General features: G+C 38.5%; 1 protein-coding gene across 1 annotated transcript in view; it reads left to right on the top strand.

Annotated features, from left to right (window-relative positions):
• The window catches only part of TRPA1 (transient receptor potential cation channel subfamily A member 1), a 55,257-nt gene extending 33,639 nt beyond the window's left edge, over positions 1-21,618 (top strand). Inside the window, exons 16-27 of the mRNA XM_042973547.1 lie at positions 1,962-2,021; positions 2,534-2,632; positions 5,133-5,203; positions 6,116-6,278; positions 7,067-7,156; positions 8,812-8,981; positions 10,524-10,653; positions 11,044-11,226; positions 14,469-14,537; positions 18,153-18,263; positions 19,875-19,972; positions 20,803-21,618. Coding sequence (XP_042829481.1) covers positions 1,962-2,021; positions 2,534-2,632; positions 5,133-5,203; positions 6,116-6,278; positions 7,067-7,156; positions 8,812-8,981; positions 10,524-10,653; positions 11,044-11,226; positions 14,469-14,537; positions 18,153-18,263; positions 19,875-19,972; positions 20,803-21,007 — 1,449 coding nt within the window. The 3' untranslated portion in view covers positions 21,008-21,618. The remainder of the gene's footprint in view (positions 1-1,961; positions 2,022-2,533; positions 2,633-5,132; positions 5,204-6,115; positions 6,279-7,066; positions 7,157-8,811; positions 8,982-10,523; positions 10,654-11,043; positions 11,227-14,468; positions 14,538-18,152; positions 18,264-19,874; positions 19,973-20,802) is intronic.
• Positions 21,619-26,126: the final 4,508 nt, after the last annotated feature.

Here is a 26,126-nt window from a genome sequence, read left to right as displayed (position 1 = left end):
ACATGCATTTTTTTCCTTTACAATATCCAATAGAAATTGGGGCCCGTCCAGTTCATAGGTTAGCATTTCAAGTACTTAAATTCATCAAAGGGAACATAAATATTCAGGACTGAAAATGATCTCAGAATTTCTTACTCAATAATTCTAGTTGTTGGAATCTGTCCTAGTGAACAGAGATACAGATTTACATATAGTAATGTTTTATGTAGCATTAATAACAGTAAAAAAAATATGTTAGAAATACTCACATATGGAAAACATGGAAAGGAACTTAAAAGATTACACCAAAATGTTAATAAGAATTACTACAATTGTGGGATTATGATTAGTTTTTCTTTTCTTTACATGATTATATATTTTCTAGTTCATTTTCGATAATTTGCTTGCATTTTAGTATTGTGAATTTGTCCTTAAATAACTTTTAGTTTAGCCTCACATCATACACTTGAGTAATTTACATAGTTCCTCCCCATGTTTCCACCTTCCTTTCTGTAGCTTATGCTGGTTATTAATTAAAAAGGTCTCAAACAGTCTCAGACCTGCTTCTCTGGTTCTGCCTTGCACAGCACTACTGACTAATTTTGTCCTTATTTCTTAGGGTGCTTTTTATGATCCTTAGTATCACTGCCTGGTCACCAACAGAGACTGAAAAAAAAATTTTTTTAATGTTTATTTATTTTTGAGACAGAGAGAGACAGAGCATGAACGGGGGAGGGTCAGAGAGAGGGAGACACAGAATCTGAAACAGGCTCCAGGCTCTGAGCTGTCAGCACAGAGCCCGACGTGGGGCTCGAACTCACGGACCGCGAGATCATGACCTGAGCCAAAGTCGGCCGCTTAACCGACTGAGCCACCCAGGCGCCCCGAGACTGAAAATTTTTTAAGTCCCTCCGGGTGTTTGAGACTACCAGCAGGACAGGGGTGCCCTCCCAATGGGGCCTGGGTCCCTGTTTCTCTCCTTCATGAAGGGGTGCTGTCCAGTCCTCTACCCTTGCTTCTTGCAGGTGGGGTTGACCAGATGCCCCAGGAGTTTTGGGGGACACACTGGTGAAATCATCTGGAGCTTTTAGTGTCCAGATTCTTCTCCAGGAGGACAATCTGACTGGGCAGTATTCCTTTCTTGGGATGATGAATTTGGGCACCAGAAAGGTGCCAGCACACAGATTGGGGGTGACTGAAATAGTTTATGTTAACAGGGACCCCACAAAAACATTTATCCCTACATGTCCTAGAGGTAGCTGTAATGATCCCTTAAGTGTTCTCCCCTTTTCTCAAGCACCTGAAGGGTGTTCAATATTTCTTCATTTAACCTCTGTCCTTCAGTATGCTGTTCATGCTGCTCTGGGCAAATACTTTGTCAGTGTTGTTCATCAAGTGAGGACAGAAACCAACACAGCACTCCATGCTGGAGCAGTATAGAAGATGAGATATAGATGGAGCAAAGGAACCCTTTATAAGCTATATATTCTGTAGAAGGCCAGAAGGACATCAACTCTTGGGTAAAATTCACAAAATAATTTTGACTCAAATTTTAGTAAATGTGATTTCATTCTTAGGCATATTTTTCAGAATCACTAGGTATTTCTGAGGCATGTGGTAGTAGTTGAAAACTTTATATTTTAAACTTTGTTCCTGAATGGCATGGATTATAGTTTATCTTTGAAGTACCAGAAATAAAGGAAAGGGAGAAATATTTTTGACTCAAATTTAGTAAATGTGATTTCATTCTTAGGCATATTTTTCAGAATCACTAGGTATTTCTGAGGCATGTGGTAGTAGTTGAAAACTTTATATTTTAAACTTTGTTCCTGAATGGCATGGATTATAGTTTATCTTTGAAGTACCAGAAATAAAGGAAAGGGAGAGGGGAGTGTCTTGGTTATAATTTTTGAAATGGGATCAAATCCCATCTCTCATTTCGTTTTCTGACCAATGTCGTAGCCATGTTTTCTCTCTTAAAGGTCCTTTTAGATTGTTGCATGATGCCCTCCAAAAGAGACAAGTCCTGCCAAGACTATTATGTAAGTTTGTTTTATCATGGTCATTGAAAGTTTATTATAATTCTTTAATGAATACTAAAAACAATGTTACTAGAGTTCCACAGTCTCAGAAGGTGGTAATTACTGTCTTCATTTGTCATATGATTATATCCTCTGCTTGTGAGAGAATTTTTCCTTGGTTTTCCCCCAATATTTTAATTGTTTCTAATAGCATTATTTAGGGTTGTTTCTAGTCTTTGTATTTTTTTGGGTAGTACTAACCTGAAGAATGAAATTCCAAAGATCTGAGTGGTCTTTTGAGAATTCATCTTCTTCCATGACTGTGGGTTATAGAAGGTTACGTAACAGCCTTTCAGGATATTTTTTTTAATTCATATGAAATAACAATCTACATTTCTTCAGACAAAATGACTCAATTTTATTTGAAATATTTAATTTTCAGAAGAATGGTAGACTTACGTATATGATTTGTCAAGACCTGCTTTGGGGTGTATACTAGATTGTTAATGTTTTAAAAATTGTGTCTTCTACAGATTGAGTATAATTTCAGGTATCTTCAGTGTCCATTAGAATTTACCAAGAAAGTAACACCTGCACAGGATGTTACATATGAGCCTCTTACAACCCTCAACGTAAGTCCAGTGTTTTCACTATCTAGGTAGTTTCTACATGGGTTCTGTGTTTTGGTATGTTTCCAGGGAGGGGCCTGAAGAGAATTCCACATTTACAGTTTGATGTCTCTCTCTGCCATGTGTCCTAATCCTTTACTTTTTAGTGAAGAAAGCAGTCATTTTCCACAGATCCTTTACTTTAGTCCCCTTAAAGTTCTACACTCTTAATCACTTTAGTTCTAATGGTCATGTCAAACCTGCCTCATTCAAAATCCAATAAACCGTGGACAACATAGGCTGACAGTCAGTGCTTACTCCCTGACTCCATCCATCTAAATATAGACCTATATATTTAAGAGTTTTCTCCATGCAAGCCACAGGAAAATGTAGGGGCGACATTTTACAATCACAGATTCTAAGTTCAATCTAAGGCGCTCCATGGTAAACTCTGACCTTTCAGAAGCTCTTTGATCCTTCTGGAGGAGTGATCCCAATCTGAAAGCAGGCCTAACATGCACAGTATGGACCCAAATTGCCCGAGAGACTTAAGACCAAACCAGCTCTTACTCCAAAGTGGATTTTACATTTCTAGCAGATGGGACAATAAAAGCCATGCAAGATGATCCACTGCAGTCTAAATCGGAGGTCTCCAACTCAAATACATAACTGCAGAGGAAAGACGTAACTGATGAGTGGGCTCCTCGTCTAAAGGGAGAGCAGCTAGCAGCATCAACAGATTGGTGCCATGTGGGAATGGCGACCCAGCCCTGTACACACTGGCAACAAATTAACCCTGTTGCAAGCAAAAGAAAACCTATTTGAAAGTGATTTCCAAATTGTGGTCTAGGGTCTAGATCTGTGTTGTCTAATACAGTAAACGCTAGCCATGTGTGACTACTTAAAATTCAAAGTTTATTTCCTCATTTGCAGTACCCACATTGCAAGCGCTCAGTAGACTATGTGCCTTGTGGCTCTCATATTGAACAGCACAAATATAGGACATTTCCATCATTGCAGAAAGTTCTATTGGACAGCACTGGTCTAGACCAATTGGGAATTTTTATTCACTTTAAATTAATTCATTTCTCTACATGGGAGCCTTTGATAGAGACCATGGTACCAACCATCACCTTAAGTGATATCTAGAAGGCTTACTGAGTACTTGGAGTGGGAGGGATGCAGAGTCCTGTGGATTTTACGCCCACAAGGTTGACAGTGGAAACTAACCTCATGCTGGCTCTATGCAAAACATTTTACCTCTGCTGGAGTATGTCATGTTTTGTAGTTGTTATTTTAGTTCAGACTGAATAACAAAGTCACCTAAAAGTAACTATAGTATAGCTCTACTTAGAATTTTTGTGTGTGTATGTGGAGGTTTATTTTAAATTATAATTTGAAGAACAGGCAATACTTCTACCAGAGTTTGTTTCCACTAGCAGAATAAGGAGGCAATAAAACTTTGTAGCTTCTAAGAGGAAATAGGCTTTGTATACTATAGACTCAGAATAATTTATATGACACAGGTTTGCTTGAATAAATACACCTCACTTAGTGGTTGGCTTTTAGCATAATTGAATAATGCCTTAATAACTAACAAATCTCTCATTATATCTGAGCTGAGTGGGGTTCTTCTGGAAGGAGAGCTGGTCTGCGATAGGAAATTATTGTTCACAGAAGTCTGAGAGACTGGATGGACCTATCAGTGCTTAGATTCAGGCAAGACAGAAACCAGTCCCTTGGGCCACTCCCTGAACAATTAGAACATTCCACATATCGCTTTCCTCTTCAGGTAGAAGCCAGGAGTTGGGGATTTTCTCTTGATCTCATTGTTCTGTGCTGGGAGAGGGGCTATGGCAAGTAAATGCCATGAATTTTCCTACTGTTTTTGATGTGATTCTTCTTGGCTACAGGTTCACTTGGGGTATAGGAACCTCTTAACTGGTTTCTGTATTTCTCACAAAAGCAATTGGTCCAGGTATTGTTAAGTTGTGATATGTCTTGTCTCCATGGGCATAGATGGTCCAGGACTTCCTATTCCACCATCTTGCTGATGTCACTTCCTCTGTGTATTTCTTGAATAATTAAAAATTGTTTTTAAAATAGATATTAGTTCCCAATAATTCATGAAAACTTAATCCACAAGCTAATTTAATGACTATGAGTACTCTACTATTTAAAATCCTTCTAGAGAGATAAGCCTGAGTTTCTTCAGGGAAAGAATGAGTGTAGCTCTTGCTCGTTTATTTTTAATACCCTTTCCAGTTGTAACTTTGTGTAAGATTAAAGTGCTTATTCTATCTCAACTGGTAAGAAATTGAAAGAGACAAAGTGAATCAAGTAAGTGCATTTATATAAAATGGTTCTAGCTTGTGGTTTTTTAAAAATACATTCCTGATATAATTTTTGATTTTTCAAATTTTCATAAAGTGTTACTTTTATAATATTAAAGTTATAAAACCAGCAAACAAAAAACTTAGTTTGTACTTAATAGTTTAACATGATTTATTTTTATTATTCTCAGGCAATGGTACAACATAACCGCATAGAGCTTCTCAATCACCCTGTATGTAAAGAATATTTACTTATGAAATGGTGGGTATTAAGCAGTATGTATGTATGTATGTATTTTTTTAAGTTTATTTTTGAAAGAGGGAGCAAGTAGGGGAGAGGCAGAGAGAAAATCCCAAGCAGGCTCTGCACTGTCAGCATGGAGCCTGATGTGGGGCTTGAACCCAGGAACCATGCGATCACGACCTGATCTAAAATCAACAGTGAGATACTTAATCACCTGAGCCATCCAGGTGCTCCAAGTAGTATTTCTTTTTAATAATTTAAAGTCTCTTAAATAATATGTTTTCGATTTTTTTAAGTTTATTGATTTATTTTGAGAGAGAGTGGTGTGGGGCAGGGGGAATCCCCTGTCCGCACTGTCAGAGCAGAGTCCTACACGGGGCTCAAACCTGTGAACCGTGATGTGATGTGAGATCATGATGTGAGCCAAAACCAAGGGTTGGACACCTAACCAACTGAGCTACCCAGATGCCCCTGGACTTTATTATATTAATGTGTTACACTTTGAAAAAGAAATGTGTCAAAGGCAAATGTTTTGGTATTAAGAATGCTGATGTTGTTTATTTTTGACATTAAATGAAATATTTAGGAGGTAGAAACCCCTGTGTGAGATATGAAGAAGCATTGCTGGGCCTTGCAGTTTAGTGGACAGTAAAGTGAGAGGGGTACCTGGGAAGAGCAATCAACGTGGAAGTCAGAAAATATGAGCTAAAGTCTCTGTTCTTCCGTTAATTGGTGAGATATTTTAAGTAAGTCATGATTTCCTGGGAAGTTGAGATTCTTTTCTGAAAATGAAAAAAGGTGAATTTGAAGATCTTGGTTCTAAAGTTCAATGAATTTACCAAATAGATTTCTGAGAGAGATTATAACTACCTTTTCCACAGGCTGTCTTAAGTAAATATTTTTTGTTGAGATTGTGATTTATTTTTGTAGGTTGGCTTATGGGTTTAGAGCCCATATTATGAACCTAGGATCTTACTGTCTTGGTCTCCTGCCTATGACCTTTCTTGTTGTCAGTATAAAGCCAGGTATGGCTTTCAACTCAACTGGAATCATCAATGAAACTAGTAATCATTCAGAAATATTAGACACCAAGGTATTTTTGATAAGTCATCATATTTCAAATTTTTAAAATAAAAGATTATTACAGGTGTGTTTTTTTCCTCAGAAATGCTAACCCCATAGTAAATCTGAAATATTAAGGCTTTTATTATTATGGACTGTATGATTCATATGTGAACAATTTTTCCTAAGATCTTTTGTGAAATGCGAGGGAATATAAATAATTTAGTCAATAAATGAGTTCGTAAATTAATTTAAAGGAATGGACATATGAGATAGTAGCTTTAATACTGAAGTATATACTACTTTAAAATATGTCTACAATAAAGCAGATTTATGGCTGTCTGGGATTTTAGGAAGAGGGGGTCATTCTTAGTGGATGCATGGCTTCTGTTTGGGAGTGATAGAAAAAAAGTTATAGAGCTAGATGATGATAGATGGTGGCGATGGTTGTATAATATAGTAAATGTACTTCATGCCACAGAATTATACATTTTGGAATGTAAATGTACGTGTAAAATGTAAAACTTTTAAAATGGTAAATTTTATGTTATGTGTATTTTACCATAGTAAAACACATTTTACATAGGTCTACAGATTCATACTCTTTTAGAGTTCATTTGGTGATTTTTGAACCTCTTAGGACATTATGAAATGAGTATGTGTCTTTATATTGGTATCACAGTAATTTTCTGTTTAAAGCAAATATAACGGTACATAGAAATGAAGAAGAAAATTAAATATTTAATAGTGGAAATTATGCAAAAGCAAAAGTGTTTTATTTGCTATCTTTCATAACTGTTTTACACATTTTTGTTTCAGAATTCCTATTCTATAAAAGTTTGTATGATTTTAGTTTTTTTATCAAGTATATTTGGATATTGCAAAGAAGTGGTCCAAATTTTCCAACAGGTACATGATACATTTTATATCTCTAAAGTTGCAAATATTTTAATATGCAGAACATAAATTGCTAAACTATTATTGAACAATATATGTCAGAATAAAATCACATAACTTGACCAATGTATAGATTGGAAGTACCAAACATAAACTTTTCAAACTGTAGAAATCACATGATTTTAGACAAGATTCTTGCATCGGATGGTGCCTATTTGATAAATCTGAAGTAGAGATGTTCTAGTTCTACTAGTCTGTATGAGTTTGTCTACAAATGAACTTATGAATGACTTTTCTGTATTTTCTCTATCAGTTTGATATTTTGCTAACATGATAGCTGGATTTTGAATTAGGTACTTTTGAATATAACTATTTATAAAGGACTTGGCCCATGGTTCCATTTCAAATGGGTCTTTTAATTCCTTTCTTAATAAGAATGCTTTTCTTTACTGGATAAAATTCTCAAGTTATAATAAAAATTTGGGAACTTTTTATAGCATAATTTTTACTTCATGCTTTTAAATGGATGAACCAAGTTCAGATCAGACTCAAGAATTATGTGAATTATCTACAGGTCCTTGCTTTGGTTAATAAATGGCATCAATCTTTTATTTAAAGTCTTTTATTATTCATTTTTTTGTGAATGTTATTTTTATAAGATATGTAACTTTTATAAGTACCTCATTGTATGTGAAAATTTACTTTTATATAAGCACATTGATACCTGCCTTGAAGAATGTCAATGACCATTACAATGCTTTGCATTTGTTTGGTACTATATATTTGCAAGTGTGTGTGTCTGTATATAGTTTCAGTAGATTGTCACAATTCTGAGAGTTAGACTGTATTGCATTGTAGTTTGAATGATTGAGGGCATATTATTTAATCTCATCATAATTCTCATTTTTTATAGATTATACTCTAAATTGAACTATAAAGTTATATGATTTCTCTAACAGACTTGGTCTCCACATTTTTTAATTGATACTGAAATTGTCACCTCTATAGAAAATTTGATGTCCAAAACTTGAAATTTTTAATGATAGGAAATGACATCAAATTGTTACGGCAATTAAGTCTTAGCACAGGTCTCAAACCTCCTTAGAAGAAGCTTTAGTTCATTTGTATCCGGAGAAATCTATATGCATGTCCTTACACAGGCATAAAGGAATTACTAAACCAACCTGCAGCTTCCCAGGACTTTCCTTAAGAAGGAATGGACTCAGAGAAAGCCCACAAAGTTGTAGAATTTACTTAGGCATCAGATTCCCAAAGTGCCAATTCAACAGAACAGATTGGGCCACCTTCAACACTGGTCCGTACCCAGGGCTGAGTGTAGTCCAGGATGGCAGAAGCTGGCTCCTTGGTCCTAAACCTGTCCAACTGCAATGCCAGACAGTTGTTGCTACTGGTCAACATTATACATATACATATACATATACATATACATATACATATACATATACATATACATATACATATACATATACATATACATAATACATATACATACACGCACACATATATATACGTATATATATATGTATATACATATATATATGTGTGTGTATATATATATACACACACATATATATATATAAAATCATCCATAAGATGCTAGGTCCTGGTCTCTACCTGTGGTAATTCTGAATTCTTTTTAACCCCAGAAAAGGAATTACATCTTGGATAATGCCAATGGAGCTGAATGGATTATCTACACAACAAGTATCATTTTTGTGTCACCCTTATTCATTGGTATACCAGCTTATGTGCAGTGGCAATGTGGAGCGATTGCTATATACTTCTACTGGATGAACTTCTTACTGTATCTCCAAAGGTAAAGCCAGCTTGAATGATTTCTGTATCCCTTAGACATTTTTAATATTAAAAGAATAACTGTTGTAAGTACCATATTTATAATTGGCTTATTCCTTTTCCAATTGTTTTAGACTGTGGAGGTACCTTAATATGTATTAAGGAAAAGGGGAGGGAGGTTTGGAGTTCAGAGTATAGACCAGGATTTTTCAACCTTGGCACTACTGAAATTTGGGGCCAGATAATTTTTTGTTGTGGGGGGCTGTCCTGTGCATTGTAAAATGTTTAACAGCATCCCTGGCCTCTATCCACTAGATGACCAGTAGCAACCCCCCTCCCCACCATGTGACAACAAAAAGTGTATCCAGATATTGCCAAATATCTTCTGAGTGGCAACATTACCCCAGGTCAAGACAAATCTAGATTAAGTGGGGGGAGTAAATGGGAATAAAAGTATTGGCTATTCTTGGTTTTACTTGGTATTATTTGCTAAGCATTTACTTTAGATTAAAACAGTCAAAATAAAGTGATAGGTATGGGGAATAATAGCGATTTAGGAGAAGAAAATAAGCTCAAAGAATCTAATTCTAGAGGGGGAACAAAGGGCAAAGCTCTCCTACCTCCCATACTTGTTATTTCACATATCTTAACATTTGCCTCTAGTTATTGTAAAGATAACTTGTAATCACTTGTGGTATATAAAAGAAGATGAAGGGCTAAGTAACTTTCCCAGGATCTCAGCTAGTAAGTCAAGATGTAAGCACTTTTACCCGTCTTTCCAACCCCAGGGACAATGCTTTCCCTACCATATTTTCTATATGTCATGCACACAATGCTGGAGGGTTGAAGCCAGTCCCTTTAAAAGGACATGGTATAGTAGGAAGAGCAGTGGTCTGGACATCAAAAGGCTTCAGGGCAAGTCTAGGTACTGTCATTCCTTTGGCTTTGTCATCAGTGACCTTACCGAGTTACTAGACAACTCTTGGGAGCTAAGTTTCTGAGACCTCTGAAGTCCTTTGCAGCTTTAAACTCTTGTGATTCCCCCTTTAACAAGTTGTCTTTGCCAAAGGAAATGTCCACATTGGTGGCTGGATGGCACACCTATTACCTACCCAAACATTTCACAATGTTGGTTGCTGGGAAAGAAAAAAGAAACCTCAGGAGGTCATGAGGATGGTGAATAAACCATACGCAGGTGCCCTTCAGGTACATGAGCTCATGTGGAGTCTCCACTGGCTGCATCACCCATCTCACCTCTCAGATCCATTTATTAAGCTTTGGTAGCACTTTCTTTGATACTGGGAAGATTTTTCTCTCCTCCTTTGTGTGAAGTAATTCCTAGTGGTCAAGTTGTAGGACAAAGATCAACGTTAACAAGAAAGAAGAAGCAGCAAAGCTGTTTAGTGAACAGCTTGAAAGTAAGATGACTATTGATGAATTCTGTCTCCTTTTTGAAAGTGTGACTCACCTGTGAAACCTAGTACCTAATGCATGATAAATATAGACATTGAATGAAATACAGTTTGACCAGAAAAGTGAATATATAATTTTTAAATATGCCTAGATTTGAAAATTGTGGAATTTTCATCGTTATGTTGGAGGTAATTATGAAAACTCTGTTGAGGTCTACAGTTGTGTTTGTCTTCCTACTTTTGGCTTTTGGCCTCAGTTTCTACGTCCTCCTGAGTATACAGGTGAGGCTCTTGCATCAGTACTTAATTCTGTTGCTGTGAATATTGGGAATACATATTTATACTTAAATCTGAATGGCCTAGAAAATTTATAGTAATAGGACTTTATCTTTTTGATAAAATAGCCTTCAAATGATTTTTATTGCAGCCCTACCTCATGACTTTTTCCCATTGTCAAAAAGTTTAAATATAATGCGTGATTATTTGTTATATGTGTAGAAAAGATATTTTTGATGACTTTATCACCAATTTATTAGTAGTTCTTATCATTAGCCATAGTCCTGTGATTTAAAAGAGTATTTTAAATATGCTTTTTATCATTTTACTCTCCAGAAAACATTTTTTCATTGTACACGTTTTGCATTGCATTTTTTCCTTACCATCTTTTCTCAGGATGCTTTCAGCTCTCCATTGCTTTCTATAATCCAGACCTTCAGCATGATGCTAGGAGATATTAATTACCGCGATGCCTTCCTAGAACCATTTTTGAGAAATGAATTGGTATATCCAGTTCTGTCTTTTGCACAGCTTATTGCCTTCACAATGTTTGTCCCAATTGTGCTCATGAATTTACTTGTAAGTAATTTATCCTTGTGTTTTCTGTTTGTTGATCATTTGGGGCATTTGACAGTGATCATTATTTTTAGCCTCCTTAATCTTCCTCCATGAAAGGAATTAGGGACTATTGTAAAATCCACTCATTCAACATTTATTTAGTACCAGACACAGCACTAAAGCCCAGGGGATGCCAAGATGCATTCATTTGGCAGATACTTATGAATAATCTAGACACTGATCCAGGTGCTGGGAAACAGTGATGAATAGACCAATACCCCGTCCTTACATTATAAACTAGTCATGAGGTAGTAAATAAATAACTATGTAGTATCATGTTATGGGAGTGATAAATGCTATCTATGAAGAACTATAAAGCAGAATAAGGAAATAAAGATAAATGGTGTGTACTGCTCTGGTGTTAGGGTGGGGGTCAGAGGTTAGGCAGAGACCTTGAGGGAATAAAGGATTAAACCTCATCTCTGCTCTTAAATTTCTCATCGATCAGATATTCAAGTGGCAAAGAGCCTCTCAGGCATGAGGGAATCTGTGGCATTCAGATGCCATCTCTAAACCAGTTACAGGTTGAAAATCCTCAGCAGATGTGAACATGCCCTTCACAGAGAACCTGCTCTAGCCATGACTACGTTAGCCAATGCAGACAGAAGTACATCTCAGGTCCATGGAGAGCCCGAGCTGACCTGACAGTGCATGTTTTTTCCTTATTTATGCATATATGCACACATTCAATACATTTTCTGAGTGAGACTATGCGCCAGAGATTGTCCTGTACAATGTTTCTGGAAAGAAAAAAAAATACTACTTAATGTTTTGATTCACTTACTTGATACAAATCCAGAGTTTTATTTTGATGACCTAGAAACATAAAGGATAGCACTAAGAATAATTAAGAATGACATAAAGCCCACATTCTTCTCTTAGAATTGCTGACATTTCAGAAGATCATTATCTAGAGGATTTGGCTTAGCATTAGTCCATGTTAGTGCCATCTCTACCTGCATGTCCCAGAGGAAAATCAGTCCCAAAAGAGCCGGCCAAGACTCCATGTTTTCTTTCCTTCAAACTTTGCTGCCGCCTCTCAGTACCACCTCCTGGTCCTCTAACTCAGATCATTGGAAGAGACTCTAGATTCAGCCCTGCCCTTTGCTCAGTTCTTCCGGTAAATATTTTCCTCTTACACCCACTTCCATTTGCCTTACACCCTCATGGTTCCTCATCCATATTGCTGCAGTAGCCCAAGCAGTCTGTCTCCTCTCACTTCTGTCTAATCTTTCCTGAAATTGTCACCACAGTGATCTTCTGATAAGGAAAAGCTGGGCCTGTCAGGCCTTTTTTTTTTTTTTTTTTTCTTCTATGCCTCTTCAACTCAGTCTAAACCCATCAGCATGGCATGCAAGGATCCTCATGATCTGGGTCTTACCCAGATCTCATCCACCCCTCCCACTGTTGGCAAGATTTGCCCAGACATGTACCGTCAACTTTCACTGAGCATGCCCTACATTCCTTTGTGCCTGAGCTCCACACAAGCTGTTCCTTTTCCTCAAAGACCTTCGCACTTTGGGTTAATTCTTTCTAAGCTGTTAACACTCAGCTCTCAAGCATCAGATCTCCTGGGTAGACCTTCCTAACCAACACCCTCCACCCCATCATCCTATCTAAATTGGATGCCCCTTCCCCATATTCTCAAAATTTTTAGGACACAAATCAGAAAAAGGTAATAAAACCTACTTCCTAGTTTATTAGGATAAAAGGAGTTAATACAAAGCATTTGAGAGACATCTGGGTGGCTCAGTTGGTTAATCGTTCAAGTCTCAATTTCAGCTCAGCGTTATGGGATTGAGCCCCATATCAGGCTCCCCATTGAGTATGGAGCCTGCTTAAAATCTTCTCTTTCTCCCTCTTCCCCTCTCCCCCAGTTATATTCTCTTTCTCAAGTAAAAGTAAAGCATTCAAAACCGTGGTTGGCACATAAGCACTCAGTAAATGTTAGCTACTATTAAATATTAGTAACTTATCTACTCTATGACTCACAAAATCAGATGTCTTCAGATCTCAGGCAAGTATCTTAAATGTGTGAAGCAGTATGAGACTGTTTTTATTTAGTGTGTGTGTGTGTGTGTGTGTGTGTGTGTGAGGGAGAGGGAGAGGGAGGGAGGGGGAGAGGGAGGGAGGGAGGGAGGGAGGGAGACAGAGAACCCAAAGCAGGCTCCATGCTGATAGCAGAGAGCCCGATGCAGGGCTCAAACTCATAAACTAGGAGATCATGACCTGAGCCAAAGTTGGACATTCAACCGACTGAGCCACTCAGCTGCCCCAAGACCATTAGTTTTGATGGTGGCTGATATAAACTAGAGATAATGCCTACCTAAAGGCGTCCGCGTTAAAAAATAAACATTATCCTGCCAAATAAAGTGTCTGACTGTAGATAGTTCTCAATGCTAGTCTGCACACCCTAGCATATACTCTTCACTGCTTATTCACTCAGTGACTATTCTATGTATCTACTACATGCTCTGCATGGTTCTAAGCACTGGGCATCCAGTGGTGCCCCAAACAGAGCCCCTCTCGTGGAATTTACTTGACTTTGAGCTTCTTGAGAGCATCAGCATCCAGGAGGCTGGTTGAGCATAGACAGGTACTGGTTATCTAACAAATATGAGTCAGCTAATTTAAGCGATTTCATTTGGATTGAGCAGAGGTGAGCGTCCCCTCACCTAATTCTATCTGGCCACAGATTTCTAGATACAGTTACTGCTTTATTTTTTTAATCAAAGCCACACCCACCCTCGAAGCGTACCTTTTCCTGCCAAACATAGGTAAGGTATAAATTCCCGCATTGCCTCAGTTTACTATTTTAACTTTTCTGTGTTGTCCGCTCACTCTTGTTTACCTAGATGCTAAACTCCTGGAATCTGCAACCATTTGCATGGCCACCCCATTGGCATTTGATACCATATGACCCCTGTCCTCTTCAAAAAGAACATTTTTATTTTAAATAATTTCAGATTCACGGGTCTTATTTTATGATAACGCTTAAGGTTACTGAACCCACCAATGTGGCCACCAGTGTTACAAAGGTGTACAGATTTTGCAGTTTTCTGTAAGATGTGTTGGCAAAAGTATGTTGAGGCCACTAGTAGGCAATTATATGCCCACTCCCCCACTGCAGCTAGAGAGACCTTTAGTGCATTTATAGGTGCGCCATTAAATTGGTAATGACTCAATGCTGTGTTGTACTTCAGATTGGGTTGGCAGTTGGTGACATTGCAGAAGTGCAGAAGCACGCATTGTTGAAGAGGATTGCTATGCAGGTAAGTCTTACGTTTATTTAAAACGTATTGAAATTAGCACCGCCCTAATTTTCCATGTATACGAATAGCTGATTTCTGAGAACAGGTATTTAAGACAGGCACTTTGTCAGTCCTAAAGCACCGCACCATACGGTACCTTGTTGCGCACGTTCTCTGGCGTGCCTGCTGTGGTCAGAGAGTGAAAACTAATGACAAAATTTTCTTAGAACAATCTGAGCAGAGAAATTGAGACATCACCTGAGCTTTTTAAAATGTCAACGTGCAGCCAACCAGGTAGCTATCTGCTAAATAAGAATTATCGCAGGTGTGAGGTATTCTGTCCTGTCACAGCCCAGCTCTTCCTAGGACTTCTTGATACTCTGGCCATCACATTGCAGGCTGCCCACATAACGTGTTATATTGAAGTGTTCACTGCATCCATGAGGTTTTGTTCTTTTGGGACCTCCCTTACGTTTTTCCTTGGCTACTGAATCTTGTGAGGTGGTTCCTGTTACACAATGCAAAACTATTTCTATGCTGTCATTTGCATTGTGTTTATCAAATTTGAACGGGAATATCTGATGCTTCAAAAATACCTGATGACCAGTTGAACGTACACATTAAAAAACTTAGGCAAGTTCAAGAGAAAGACAAATTCATGTTAAGAGGTAACTCTCCCCTCACTCTTCACTGTTCTTTGTCACGCTTCATTCTTCTCTGTTACTCGTTCTGCTATACGTCAGCACATATTTATTTCTAAAAAATGCTCCAGTATGTGGTATGTGCAGAGTACAACTGACCATGAGAACCCAGAGGAGTTAAAGGCCTGTGTGACCTTTGACTTCACTAAGTAAAATAAGTCTAACTGGAGAGCACACCAATTAAACAGTCAGAGTTTAAAATCTCAAAATCAACTTAGAACCATCCTTAAACTCTATGCTCTGTGACTAAGCTGCGTATTATGCAGAGGACTTGGCATGTTTAAAGAGCAAAAGTACATAAATTAAATGGTTAAAATATTAGGTACAGAAAATAAACAGTTATGGAAATGCTACATGGAAGAGTTGGCACGTGAACCAGATGTTGAAAGATGGGATTTAGAGGAATAGCAAGACTGGTCCAGAAAGGCAGGACCCAGCAGGAGCAACGGGCTAAAGGCAGAACAAGGAGAAATGGCTAAGGACGGGTGAAGGGCCCCTGGCCTGGAGGGATGACTCCTTAGAGAGTATTAAGGTGGCCCAAGATGATAGAGCGCTTTCTTAAAAAAAGAGCTAACAAACGAGGAAAACCTTAGCTTTGAAAGATAGGGCAGTAAAGGGTGAAGTGCTCCAAGTTATTTTGTTAGTGGGAAGTCATTACCAGCTCTTCCAAAGAATGGGAACAACATGGGAGTGGTACGTAAGATGATCTATTATCACCTTAGCGGGGAAAGTTTGGAGGAAGGAAGAGCTAACTGACCAGTTATTACCACAACAAAGATGGAGTGTAGGACTCCAGGTAGGTGGATGAGAGAGGAAAAGAGGTGCAAAAAGGCCTCTTCGCAGACATGTCATTACTTCATAACTAGTAATTCCCGAAAAGATCAAGGAAGAACAATATAAGCAACAGCACTATATGTCTAGGGGAGAGCCACTAAACTGCAGCGTCAGTGCGGGTGATTTGAAAAGCACAATTCTGTATCAGAGTTGATCTCTTCCCTGAAACACACGGCACAAAGGCCTATAAAGTAAACGGCAAAGCAAGTACTCCCGTGTTAGCGGTTCTTGTTTTGGATCACAAAGAGCATTGACTGGAAAACCAGGAAGCCATTCTCTTAGTTCTCTGAGTTTTTTTAAAGCAAATCTCTACATCCATGTACAACTCTCTATGTCAGACTTATAACCTAAGTCTGAGGCCGCATCAGAACCAGGGCATAAGGGGACAGGCAGCAGCACGTGTCACAGAGAGAGACATTCGTCTTCTCACAGAGTCGTCTCAGACCTAAGTGGGGACAGCACATGCTGGGAGGTCTAACAGTTACACAGGGGCAGGAGTTGTGAGTATTGTGGGGGGCTTAGAGCTGTTTGGTTTTTAACATTTGGTGACCACACATCCAGCACAGGCTGGCAGCTGTAGACACTCCACAGACGTTCACGTCCATGCCGCAAATCACAAAAGGAAATGCACAGAGTGCTCTTACCTTCAACACGGAAAACCTGCCAGTTAGAGGAGGTGGAGATGCTCCCTGAGCCCAGAGAAGCCACGGGCAATGGGTCCCACTAGACCCACCAAGGGGCGCTGCTTGCCATCCTCCCCAGGACCCTGTCTGAGAGAGAATAGCTGGCAGGTCCTATGTGGAAAACAAATAAGGTTAAGACAAAACATGTGCTTGATCTGTTGGCAAACACCAGGCTTGAATAAATCTTTTTCAGTGAAGTTTAAGTAAGTGAATGATAACATGTGACCTCTGAAAAAAATGTATATTGCAAAGGGAAAGGATTATTGACCTTAAGACCCAAGGGGAAAAGGAACCTTGGAAGTTATTATAGAAACTCAAACATCTAATTGGTATTGTTAATAAAATACAAGAAAACAAAGCTTTCCTTGAAACTGGAACTAATATATAGCATGTTATATGGTGGTAAGTGCTACAAAAATAGGGAAGCAGTATGTGGAAGAGGGGCCCAAAGCTTTAAACATCTCACCATTTGTGGATGGAAGCCACTTAAATACCCACGTATAAAAAAGCCTATGGTCTTAGCAAACTCTCACCTATATGGTAATTACAATAAACTATTCTAAACAAGAGACACAAAGGGCTATAAAAAAAGAGTAGAAGACAAATTTGGTAAACAAAAAGTTGAAAATATGAGAAACTATCAACTCAAGGTAAATCCATTAAATGAGACAAAGGATTGTTATCTCTGAAAATAGAAACTGTAGTCAAGATATGGGGCACCTGGGTGGTTCAGTCAGTTAAGCGTCCGACTTCGGCCTAGGTCATGATGTCGCCTAGGTCATGATGGTTCCCGAGTTCCAGCCCCAGAGCAGGCTCTGTGCTGACAGCTCAGAGCCTGGAACTTATTTCAGATTCTGTGTCTCTCTCTGCCCCTCCCCCATTCCCACTCTGTCCTATCTCAAAAATAAACATAAAACAAAAATTGTAGTCAAGATATAGCATGGATAACCCATTTTGCACCAGATCGCACAGGGTGAAACGTCGATGAAGTACTCTTAGGTGTGCCGGGTGTAATCCTTTCAGTGCTTACCACTGTTTTCCTCCATCGAAGCACTGTTTCCTGTCCTGCCACAGGCGCGCCTTCATACCTGCACTCTGTGCAGTCGTGTACATTTTCTGTAACACCCCAGGGGATGGACGAAGGCTTTTTCTTATGGGCCCAGTGTCAGTCACAGTCCCTGAACAGTGAACAGCTGCTCACTTGAGTTTAACTTCTTCTTTAAACAATTTGTCCCAACTTCATATTGCTGCCCCTGTCTTGTCGGTGATTGAGAGGAGAGATGGGAAACCCAGCTGCGTGGTGTAAAGGACACAGGAGTCGTTTTTCAGTTTACTGTACTCATCGCTGTCTCTGTGTAGTGTAAGGATTCTAGATGCTTCTTAGTCATTTCTCTCAATAAATCCAAAATGCGCTTTAGGTGGAACTTCATACCAGCTTAGAGAAGAAGCTGCCACTGTGGTTCCTACGCAAAGTAGACCAGAAATCCATCATCGTGTATCCCAACAGACCCAGATGTACAGGGTTATTAGTAAGTACATGTGAAAAATACCAGCGTGGAGAATGTGCTGCTGCTTGACATTCACTCGTTGTGTTATCCTTAAGGGTACCCTTCTATAGACTTTGAGTCACTGTGCCTGTGGAAAAGAAGGAATTGTGACTTAAAAAAAACAACAAAGTGCATGATTACCCAACAGTGTGAAAAGCGATGGGCAGTGGGAGGGAGACCTGTGCTCCTTCTTCCTAGTGGCTCATTCACAGCATCAGTGTTAAACATGTACCACATCCCTGTGAGAGCACATGGGTGGGTTGGACCGACTGTACCTTGTATCTTTTTTAAAGTGCGGGTGTACCTTTCTTGTTTTTCCCAGTCACCTATCACTTATATGCATGTGCAAATTATGTGTGTGTCTATATGAAAATATAGAGCACATATGTACATTCAGGTACATATATGCACACACATGCGCATGGAGAGTGTGCATTATAGAAAATACACTAGATATCAAAGACTAAACAAGGCCACTGCATTATAATGGTAAAGGGGGGACTGTATTGAGAGAAGCAGTGGATGCTAATCCTGATCATGCCTGGGCTTCCTCCTAGTTCTATGAACATTCTGAGTTCTTTGCATGTTAATTTTCTGTGCTGTGGTCATAAAATGATAAAGTTGATTTGGGTATTGGCCTAGGCCTTATTCTAACTACACTAGCTCCCTGTATAATGTCATTCATACCCGTGTTTGCAACTACTCCTGAAACACAGAAGGCTTGGCAATTCATTCTTCCGGGAGCTCTCTTTGAGTTCCAGGCTCTTCTGTCCAACTGTCTACCTGACATCTTCACTGGTATGGCTCAAAGGTACTTCAAATTCAGCATATTCAGAATAAACTCTTCAAAAGGAACTCAAAGTTTTCACTCCTCCCAGGTTTCAGTCTCCCTGCAGGGAAAGAATGACAAAGCCTCCTCTCTCCAAAGTTTCTTGCTTCAGTTAACATCACCACCATTCATTTGCCTGTGCAAGAGGTCATCCTTGACCTCCTTTCCCTCTCCTCACCCCTCACACCCAGTCACTCCCTTGTTTGGTTGATCAGTCTTCCTGGTTGGCCTGTGCAAGTTTCCATCTTCTCTTCCGTGGACTCCTAGGATTGACTCATTGATTCCTGGTCATTTCACATCCGCCCTTAACGCTTTCCAGTCTACCAATGGTTTAAAAACACTAAATTTTGAAAACACATTAAAATGGCATTTCTGAAATTTCCTCATGGGAAATTCAGTTGTGCAGAGCAGTTTTAGAGAAAGAACTAATCCTGTGTGGAATACCACTGACGATGGACATTTTTCATGAGAAAATATAAAATGATTCAGTTTTACCTTTTCATAAATAATCCCCCACTCCAATTTTCTCCTTCTTCTAGATTATCTGTACATCTCATACTTTATTATAATTATGTATGAGTTTGTCGTATAGCTCTTTATACGTCTATTTCTCTCAAAAGACTGTGAGCGCCTTGAGGGTCATAGTCGTGTCTTAGAATATCTGTGGTGTGATCGTACCTTGCTCAGTAGCTGAATCATGGTGCATGTGCTAGAAATAGTTTCTGAATTGAGTTCAACCTGAGTAATAATCGTTTATCCCGCAGGCTATATTTCATTTTATTTTTTATACCCAAGAAGAAAGGCAGGAAATTCCAAATGTTGACACATCTCTGGAAACAGAAATATTGAAGCAGAAATATCGGTACGTATTTTTCCTTATCTGTATTTGATAAAACTTTTAAATAATGATGTAAGGTTATGTTGTATAGTTGTGTTTATTTCACATATTAAGTCGTACTTTTAATTGACTGATGTCATAGCATATTGAGAATCATTTGAAAATCATTTTTAGACCCAACAACTTATGTGCTGCAGTTCACCAGTTTGCCAATTAGTGTTTTAAACTGCATTCCCATGAGCCATCCGGATTCATACATGAAAGCTTTGAAAGCTTTGGAGAATTCCGAGAGAAGCTGTATAGAGTGTGCAGTGGTTGAGCACGAGGGCTTTAGAATCAACTGATCTGAGTTTAAGGCCCTCTTCAACTACTTCCTAATGCACTGACCTGGGCAAAGCAGTTTAATCTTTCTGTGCAACTGTGTTTTAATCTTTAAAATGGGAGCGAAAATAAACTAGGAAAAACACTTAAACTTAAAAAATAGGTATTGCTGGGGCCCCTGGGTGGCTCAGTCAGTTGAGCATCTGCCTTTGGCTCAGGTCATGATCTCTGGTTCATGAGTTCAAGCCCTATGTCCAGCTCTGTGAGGACAGCTCAGAGCCTGGAGCCTGCTTTGCATTCTGTGTCTCCCTCTCTCTCTGCCTCTTCCCTGCTCGTGTGCGCTCTCTCAAAAAATAAACATTAAAATATTTTTTAAAAATATGTATTGCTTAGAAAGATTATAAGTACCAGGATGCTGTGACCTGAGCACAGCTCATCTGATCTAGGACACTTCTAGTAACCTAGGCCTTCCTGCACTCAGAGACTGAGAAGATAACTGAAAACAAGTTCATGAGCCCTATATATCCTTTTAGGCTGAAGGATCTCACTTCTCTTGTGGAGAAACAGCATGAGCTTATTAAACTCATCATTCAGAAGATGGAAATCATCTCTGAGACAGAGGATGAAGACAACCATCATTCTTTTCAAGACAGGTTTAAAAAAGAGCAGTTAGAACAAAGGAATAGCAAATGGAATTCTGTGTTGAAAGCAGTAAAGGCAAAAACACCCTGCCCTTAGCCTGCAATGGGGCTTCCTATCGTGGGGGCGGTGGTTTGCAGGACCCTATTGGGTCTCATTTCCAGTTTGAAAAGAGTGAGGAAAAAGTAGAAATAGGATTATGATTTCATGACTTGCAAAATGGTGGTTCCTGCATTCTTTGTAAAGGAACTACATCTTTCTCTTTTTTCATATTTTATGCCAGTTACTATGTATAGAGAATGTCTTTGCTAATAAGTTTAAGTTGCACTTCACTCCTCATTTGAATGGGTAGAAAACTAATTTGGTACAACACAAATTTTAATAAGAAGTAAATGCAACTGTTAAATGTAACACAAATGTTAATACTGGATTCCTGCTTGATAATTGTATAATATTCATATTACCTGATTACATATTATATGAGGTACAAGTACATCATATAATAAAATATTAGGTTATACCATTCAGGTACGTGTTTTTGGTGTTGGAAGAACCTGTGTGTGGAACCCTGTGTCCTCTGTTCCAACTAAAAGAAATTGCCACACCCTTCTTGTTGCTCCTAACAAACCTGATGTCACTCTGAGTTGGGATTCAAATTAATAGACCTTATGATATGCATGGGGTTTACTATGGATATAGATAGTATGTGTTATTTCTGTATTTTTGGTTTGCTAATAATAAAATAATAAATGTAAAGCCTATATAGTCACCTCACTGATAATTGTGTGAGCTTTTTATTGCAATTAGTTTGAGATTTATAAAAATGCTTCCATCACATATGGAAATAGAGAAACACACTACAAAAAAAAAAACTATAGTCCAATATATCTGGTGAACATAGATGCAAAAATCCTCAGCAAAATGTTAGCAACCCAAATCCAACAATACATTTTTTAAAAAATTATATACTACTATCAAGTGGGATTTATTGCCAGGATGCAAGAGTGGTTCAATATTTGCAGAACAGCCAACATGATACGTCACATCAATAAGAGAAAGGATAAAAATCATATTTCAATAGGTGCCAAAACATTAGACAAAGTACAACATCCATTCATAATAAAAAAAAAATCCTCTGCAGAGTAGGTCTACAGGGAACCTATCTCAATGTTGTAAAGGCCTTATATGAAAAACTCACAGTCAACATCATCCTCAATGGTGAAAAACTGAGCGCTTTTCCCCTAAGGTCAGGAATAAGGCAAAGATGTCCACCCTCACCACTTTTACTCAACATAGTATTGGAAGTCCTAGCCGCAGCAATTAGACTATATACAGAAATGGAAGGCATCCAAATTGGTAAAGAAGAAATATAACTCTCATCATATGTAGTTTATATGACACTATATATACAAAACTCTAAAGACTCCACCAAAAAATTACTAGAGCTGGTAAATCAGTAAAGTCACAGCATACAAAATCAATATACAGAAATCTGTTGCATTCCTATACACTAAGAGTTAAGCAGCAGAAAGTGAAATTAAGAAAACAATCCCATTTATAATTCCACCAAAACAATAAAATATCTAGGAATGAACTTAACCAAAGAGGCAAAAGACTTGTACTCTGAGAACTGTAAAAACACTGATAAAAGAAATTCAAGACAACGCAAAAGAACAGACCTTCCATGTTCGTGGGGTGGAAGAATATCGTTAAAGTGTCCATACTACCCAAAGCAGTCTACAGGTTTAATGCAGTCCCCGTCAAAATACCAATAGCATTTTTCACAGACTAGAACATACAATCCCAAAATTTACATGGAGCCACAAAAGACCTTGAACAGCCAAAGCAGTCTTGAAAAAGAAAAAAACTAGAGAGATCACAACTCCAGATTTCAAGTTATATTACAAAGCAGTAGTATAAAGAGTATGGTACTGGCACAAAAAAATAGACGAATGGATCAGTGAAATAGGACACAGAACCCAGAAATAAATAAAGTACACAAGTTAGTCAATCTTCAACAAAGGAGAAATGAATATACAATGGAAAAAAAGTCTCTTCAACAAATGATGTTGGGAAAACTGGACAGTCACATGCGAAAGAATGAAACTGGACCACTTTCACCATACACAAAAATAAACTCACTAAATGTGAGACCTGAAACCATACAAATCCTAGAGGAGAGCACAGGCAGTAATCACTTTGGCATTGACCATAGCAACATTTTTCTAGGTACATCTGAAGCAAGCAAAATCAAAAATAAACTTTTGAGACTTCATCAAAATGTTTCTGTACAGTGAAGGACACAATCAAGAAAACTAACAGGCAACCCACTGAAGGGGAAAAGACATATATAAATGACATATCCAATAAAGGGTTAGTTCTAAAATCTATAAAGAGCTGGTACAACTCACCACCCAAAAAGCAAGTAATCCAGTTTAAAAAGGGGTAGAAGACATGGACAGACATTTCTCTAAAGAAGAGTTACGGATGGCCGACAGACACTTAGATACTCAACATCACAAATCATCAGGGAAATGCAAATCAAAACCACAATGAGACATCACCTTATACCTGTCAGAATGAGTAACATCAAAAACACAAGAAACAACAAGTGTTGGCAAAGATGTGGAGAATATGGAACACTTATGCACTATTAGTAGGAATGTAAATTGGCACAACCGCTGTGTAAAACGGTATGGAAGTTCCTCCAGAAATTAAAAATAGAAATACCATATGATCCAATAATTTCACTCCTGGGTATTTACCCAAAGAATACAAAAACACTATTTTGAAAAGATACATGCACCCTTTTGTTTACTGCAGCTTTATTTACGATAGTCAAACTATGGAAGCAGCCCAAGTGTTCATCAATAGATGAATGGATAAAGAAGATGTGAGACATCCAAATTGGCAAAGAGTTTATATTGAATATACGTTCAATATATACACAATATTTATATTCAATAATACACTATGCATATAGCATGTATATACAGTATATACACAATACTATAGTATAGTGTATATACACTATGTGTATAGTATATTACTGAATATAATTCAGCCACAATAAAGAATAAAATCTCAGCATTTGCAACAACATGAATAGAGCTAGAGAGTATTATGCTAAGCAAAATCAGAGAAAGATACCATATGATCTCATTTGTAGAATTTAAGAAATGAGCAAAGGAGAAAGACAAACCAAGAAGCGGACTCAACTATAGAGAACAAACTGTTACCAGAGCAGAGATGTGTTGGGGGATGGGTAAAATAGGGGATGAGGATTAAAGAGCACATTTATCATGATGCAAAAAAAAAAAAAAAGCGTCCATCACATATGCCCTTTTTGCTTTTGATATCCACCACAAAGTATGAATCATCACATACCTCATCATTGATCTTTTCAAGGTCCTTCTTTTTGTTTTATTCTTTTTTCCCCATTCACCCTGATTCTCACATTTATTCTCTCTCTTGCCCCAGGAGATGCCCACTCTAGTGAATGCTTTTGGCCATGTATGTACCCTTGTGTTATGTTGAACAGTGTATGTGTTTGTATTTATATAGGTGTTATTACGCTAGGATTCTTCTCTTTCCACTTGATGTGATGGCTACAAGGTACAGCTGTAGTACCCTCTGTGCATCTAGTACAAGGGTGCCGACAGATGTTACTCTCATTGCACATACCTCTGTTGCATGGGCTCATCTCTTCTCCACAGATGGACATCTTGGTGGCCTCCACCTCCTGCTATCACACACATTCGCAACCACACATTCACGCGAACACGCAGAGTGCTGAGTCACAAATAAGAGGAAACCAGACATTTTTGCATTCGTGGTCCAGCAGAACACGTGCCTAGAGACAATGTTGTATGTTCCTTAATCTTTGATTCAGACACGGTCTTTGTCCTTTATTTTCCTTAAAACAGAAAGGCTGGAAGCACACAAGAACAATAACCAGGATGTCCTAATCATGAAAACGAATGGTCTCCTCAAACATTGAATAGCATTGCATATTACAGACCTTTAACATTTACTGGACACCAAGAATGTGTGCAATACTCTATTACATCTATTCTGGGGAAATGTTGAAATAAATAGGTAATGTAGCCTGCTCTCAGGGAGTTTACAATTGAATAAATCATTTAGCTTTCTGAAATTCTCTCCTCCTTTTACTCCCAAACACTGAATTCTGCTGCTTTTTCCACTATTTTGCTTACTGCTCCTCCTCTGCTTCCCACTGACTTCTCTGTACTACCTGCTAGCTAGATGTTTACACCCCTGAGGTCTGTCTTTGGCCCTCTTCTCTTACAGACTCACCTCTTGGCAGTCTTGCCATGTCACACCTTCACTTACGTTTATAATGGACTGACTGATATAATCTCTCCTGCTCCTTCTCCCAAAGTCCAGTTCTGCATTTCCATAGTTCTTCAAATTAAATACATTAAATACAAATGGAGGAGGGTAAACCAGTCACTTCCTCCTGGTATCCTATTTCCTGTCCATGGTACCAGCATTCTCTCAGGGTCCTAGACTTGGTATTGACATACTGCATTGCTTAATCTTTCTAAAATCTAGGTCTAGGCCTTCACACTCATGCTGTAAAGCTTTCTTTAAAAGACTTTTCTTTCATAAGCAAACTGATCTTCCTAACCTGGCTTTTCAATCTAGTTTAGCCTTATCTTCCAATATTCTGCACTTCCTTCAAACCAGAAAGGCACTATTTCATCCAACCACATCATGGCTTCCCACCACCTTGCCTCGTAAGATGCTGTCTACTGCCGAGAATGTCCTCCCTCCAACTCTTTTCAAGTTCATTTTAAATGGCACCTGCACCTTGAGGTCTTCCCTAACATCCCAACTGATGATGCTCCTGCCTCCTCTGACCTGGTGACACTGCATTTCTCCTCTGGCACTTCTGCCTGCTGTGTTGACCATGACTCTCTTTTCTACTGGGGCCCATGGTTCACTAACGTCATTAGTCTCAAGAGATCCAAAAATCACCTTTTTTCCCCCCATGCTTTGTAGCTCCTGGTACAGGCCCTTGCACATGACAGAGGCCAATACACACACATAAATAATAAAAATCAGTGAAAACAATAAATATCACAGGCCTGAAAGATTGCAAGAAAACTAGTTCAATCTGCCTCAGAAAAGTTTAGTGTTCCTATTCTGTTGACTCTTTGCCCTACAAAAGTTGAATAATTTGCCCCTAACTGGT

Source organism: Panthera tigris, chromosome F2 (genome assembly GCF_018350195.1).
Source record: "Panthera tigris isolate Pti1 chromosome F2, P.tigris_Pti1_mat1.1, whole genome shotgun sequence".
Taxonomy (NCBI): domain Eukaryota; kingdom Metazoa; phylum Chordata; class Mammalia; order Carnivora; family Felidae; genus Panthera; species Panthera tigris.
This window is presented reverse-complemented; position numbering and strand designations above follow the sequence as displayed.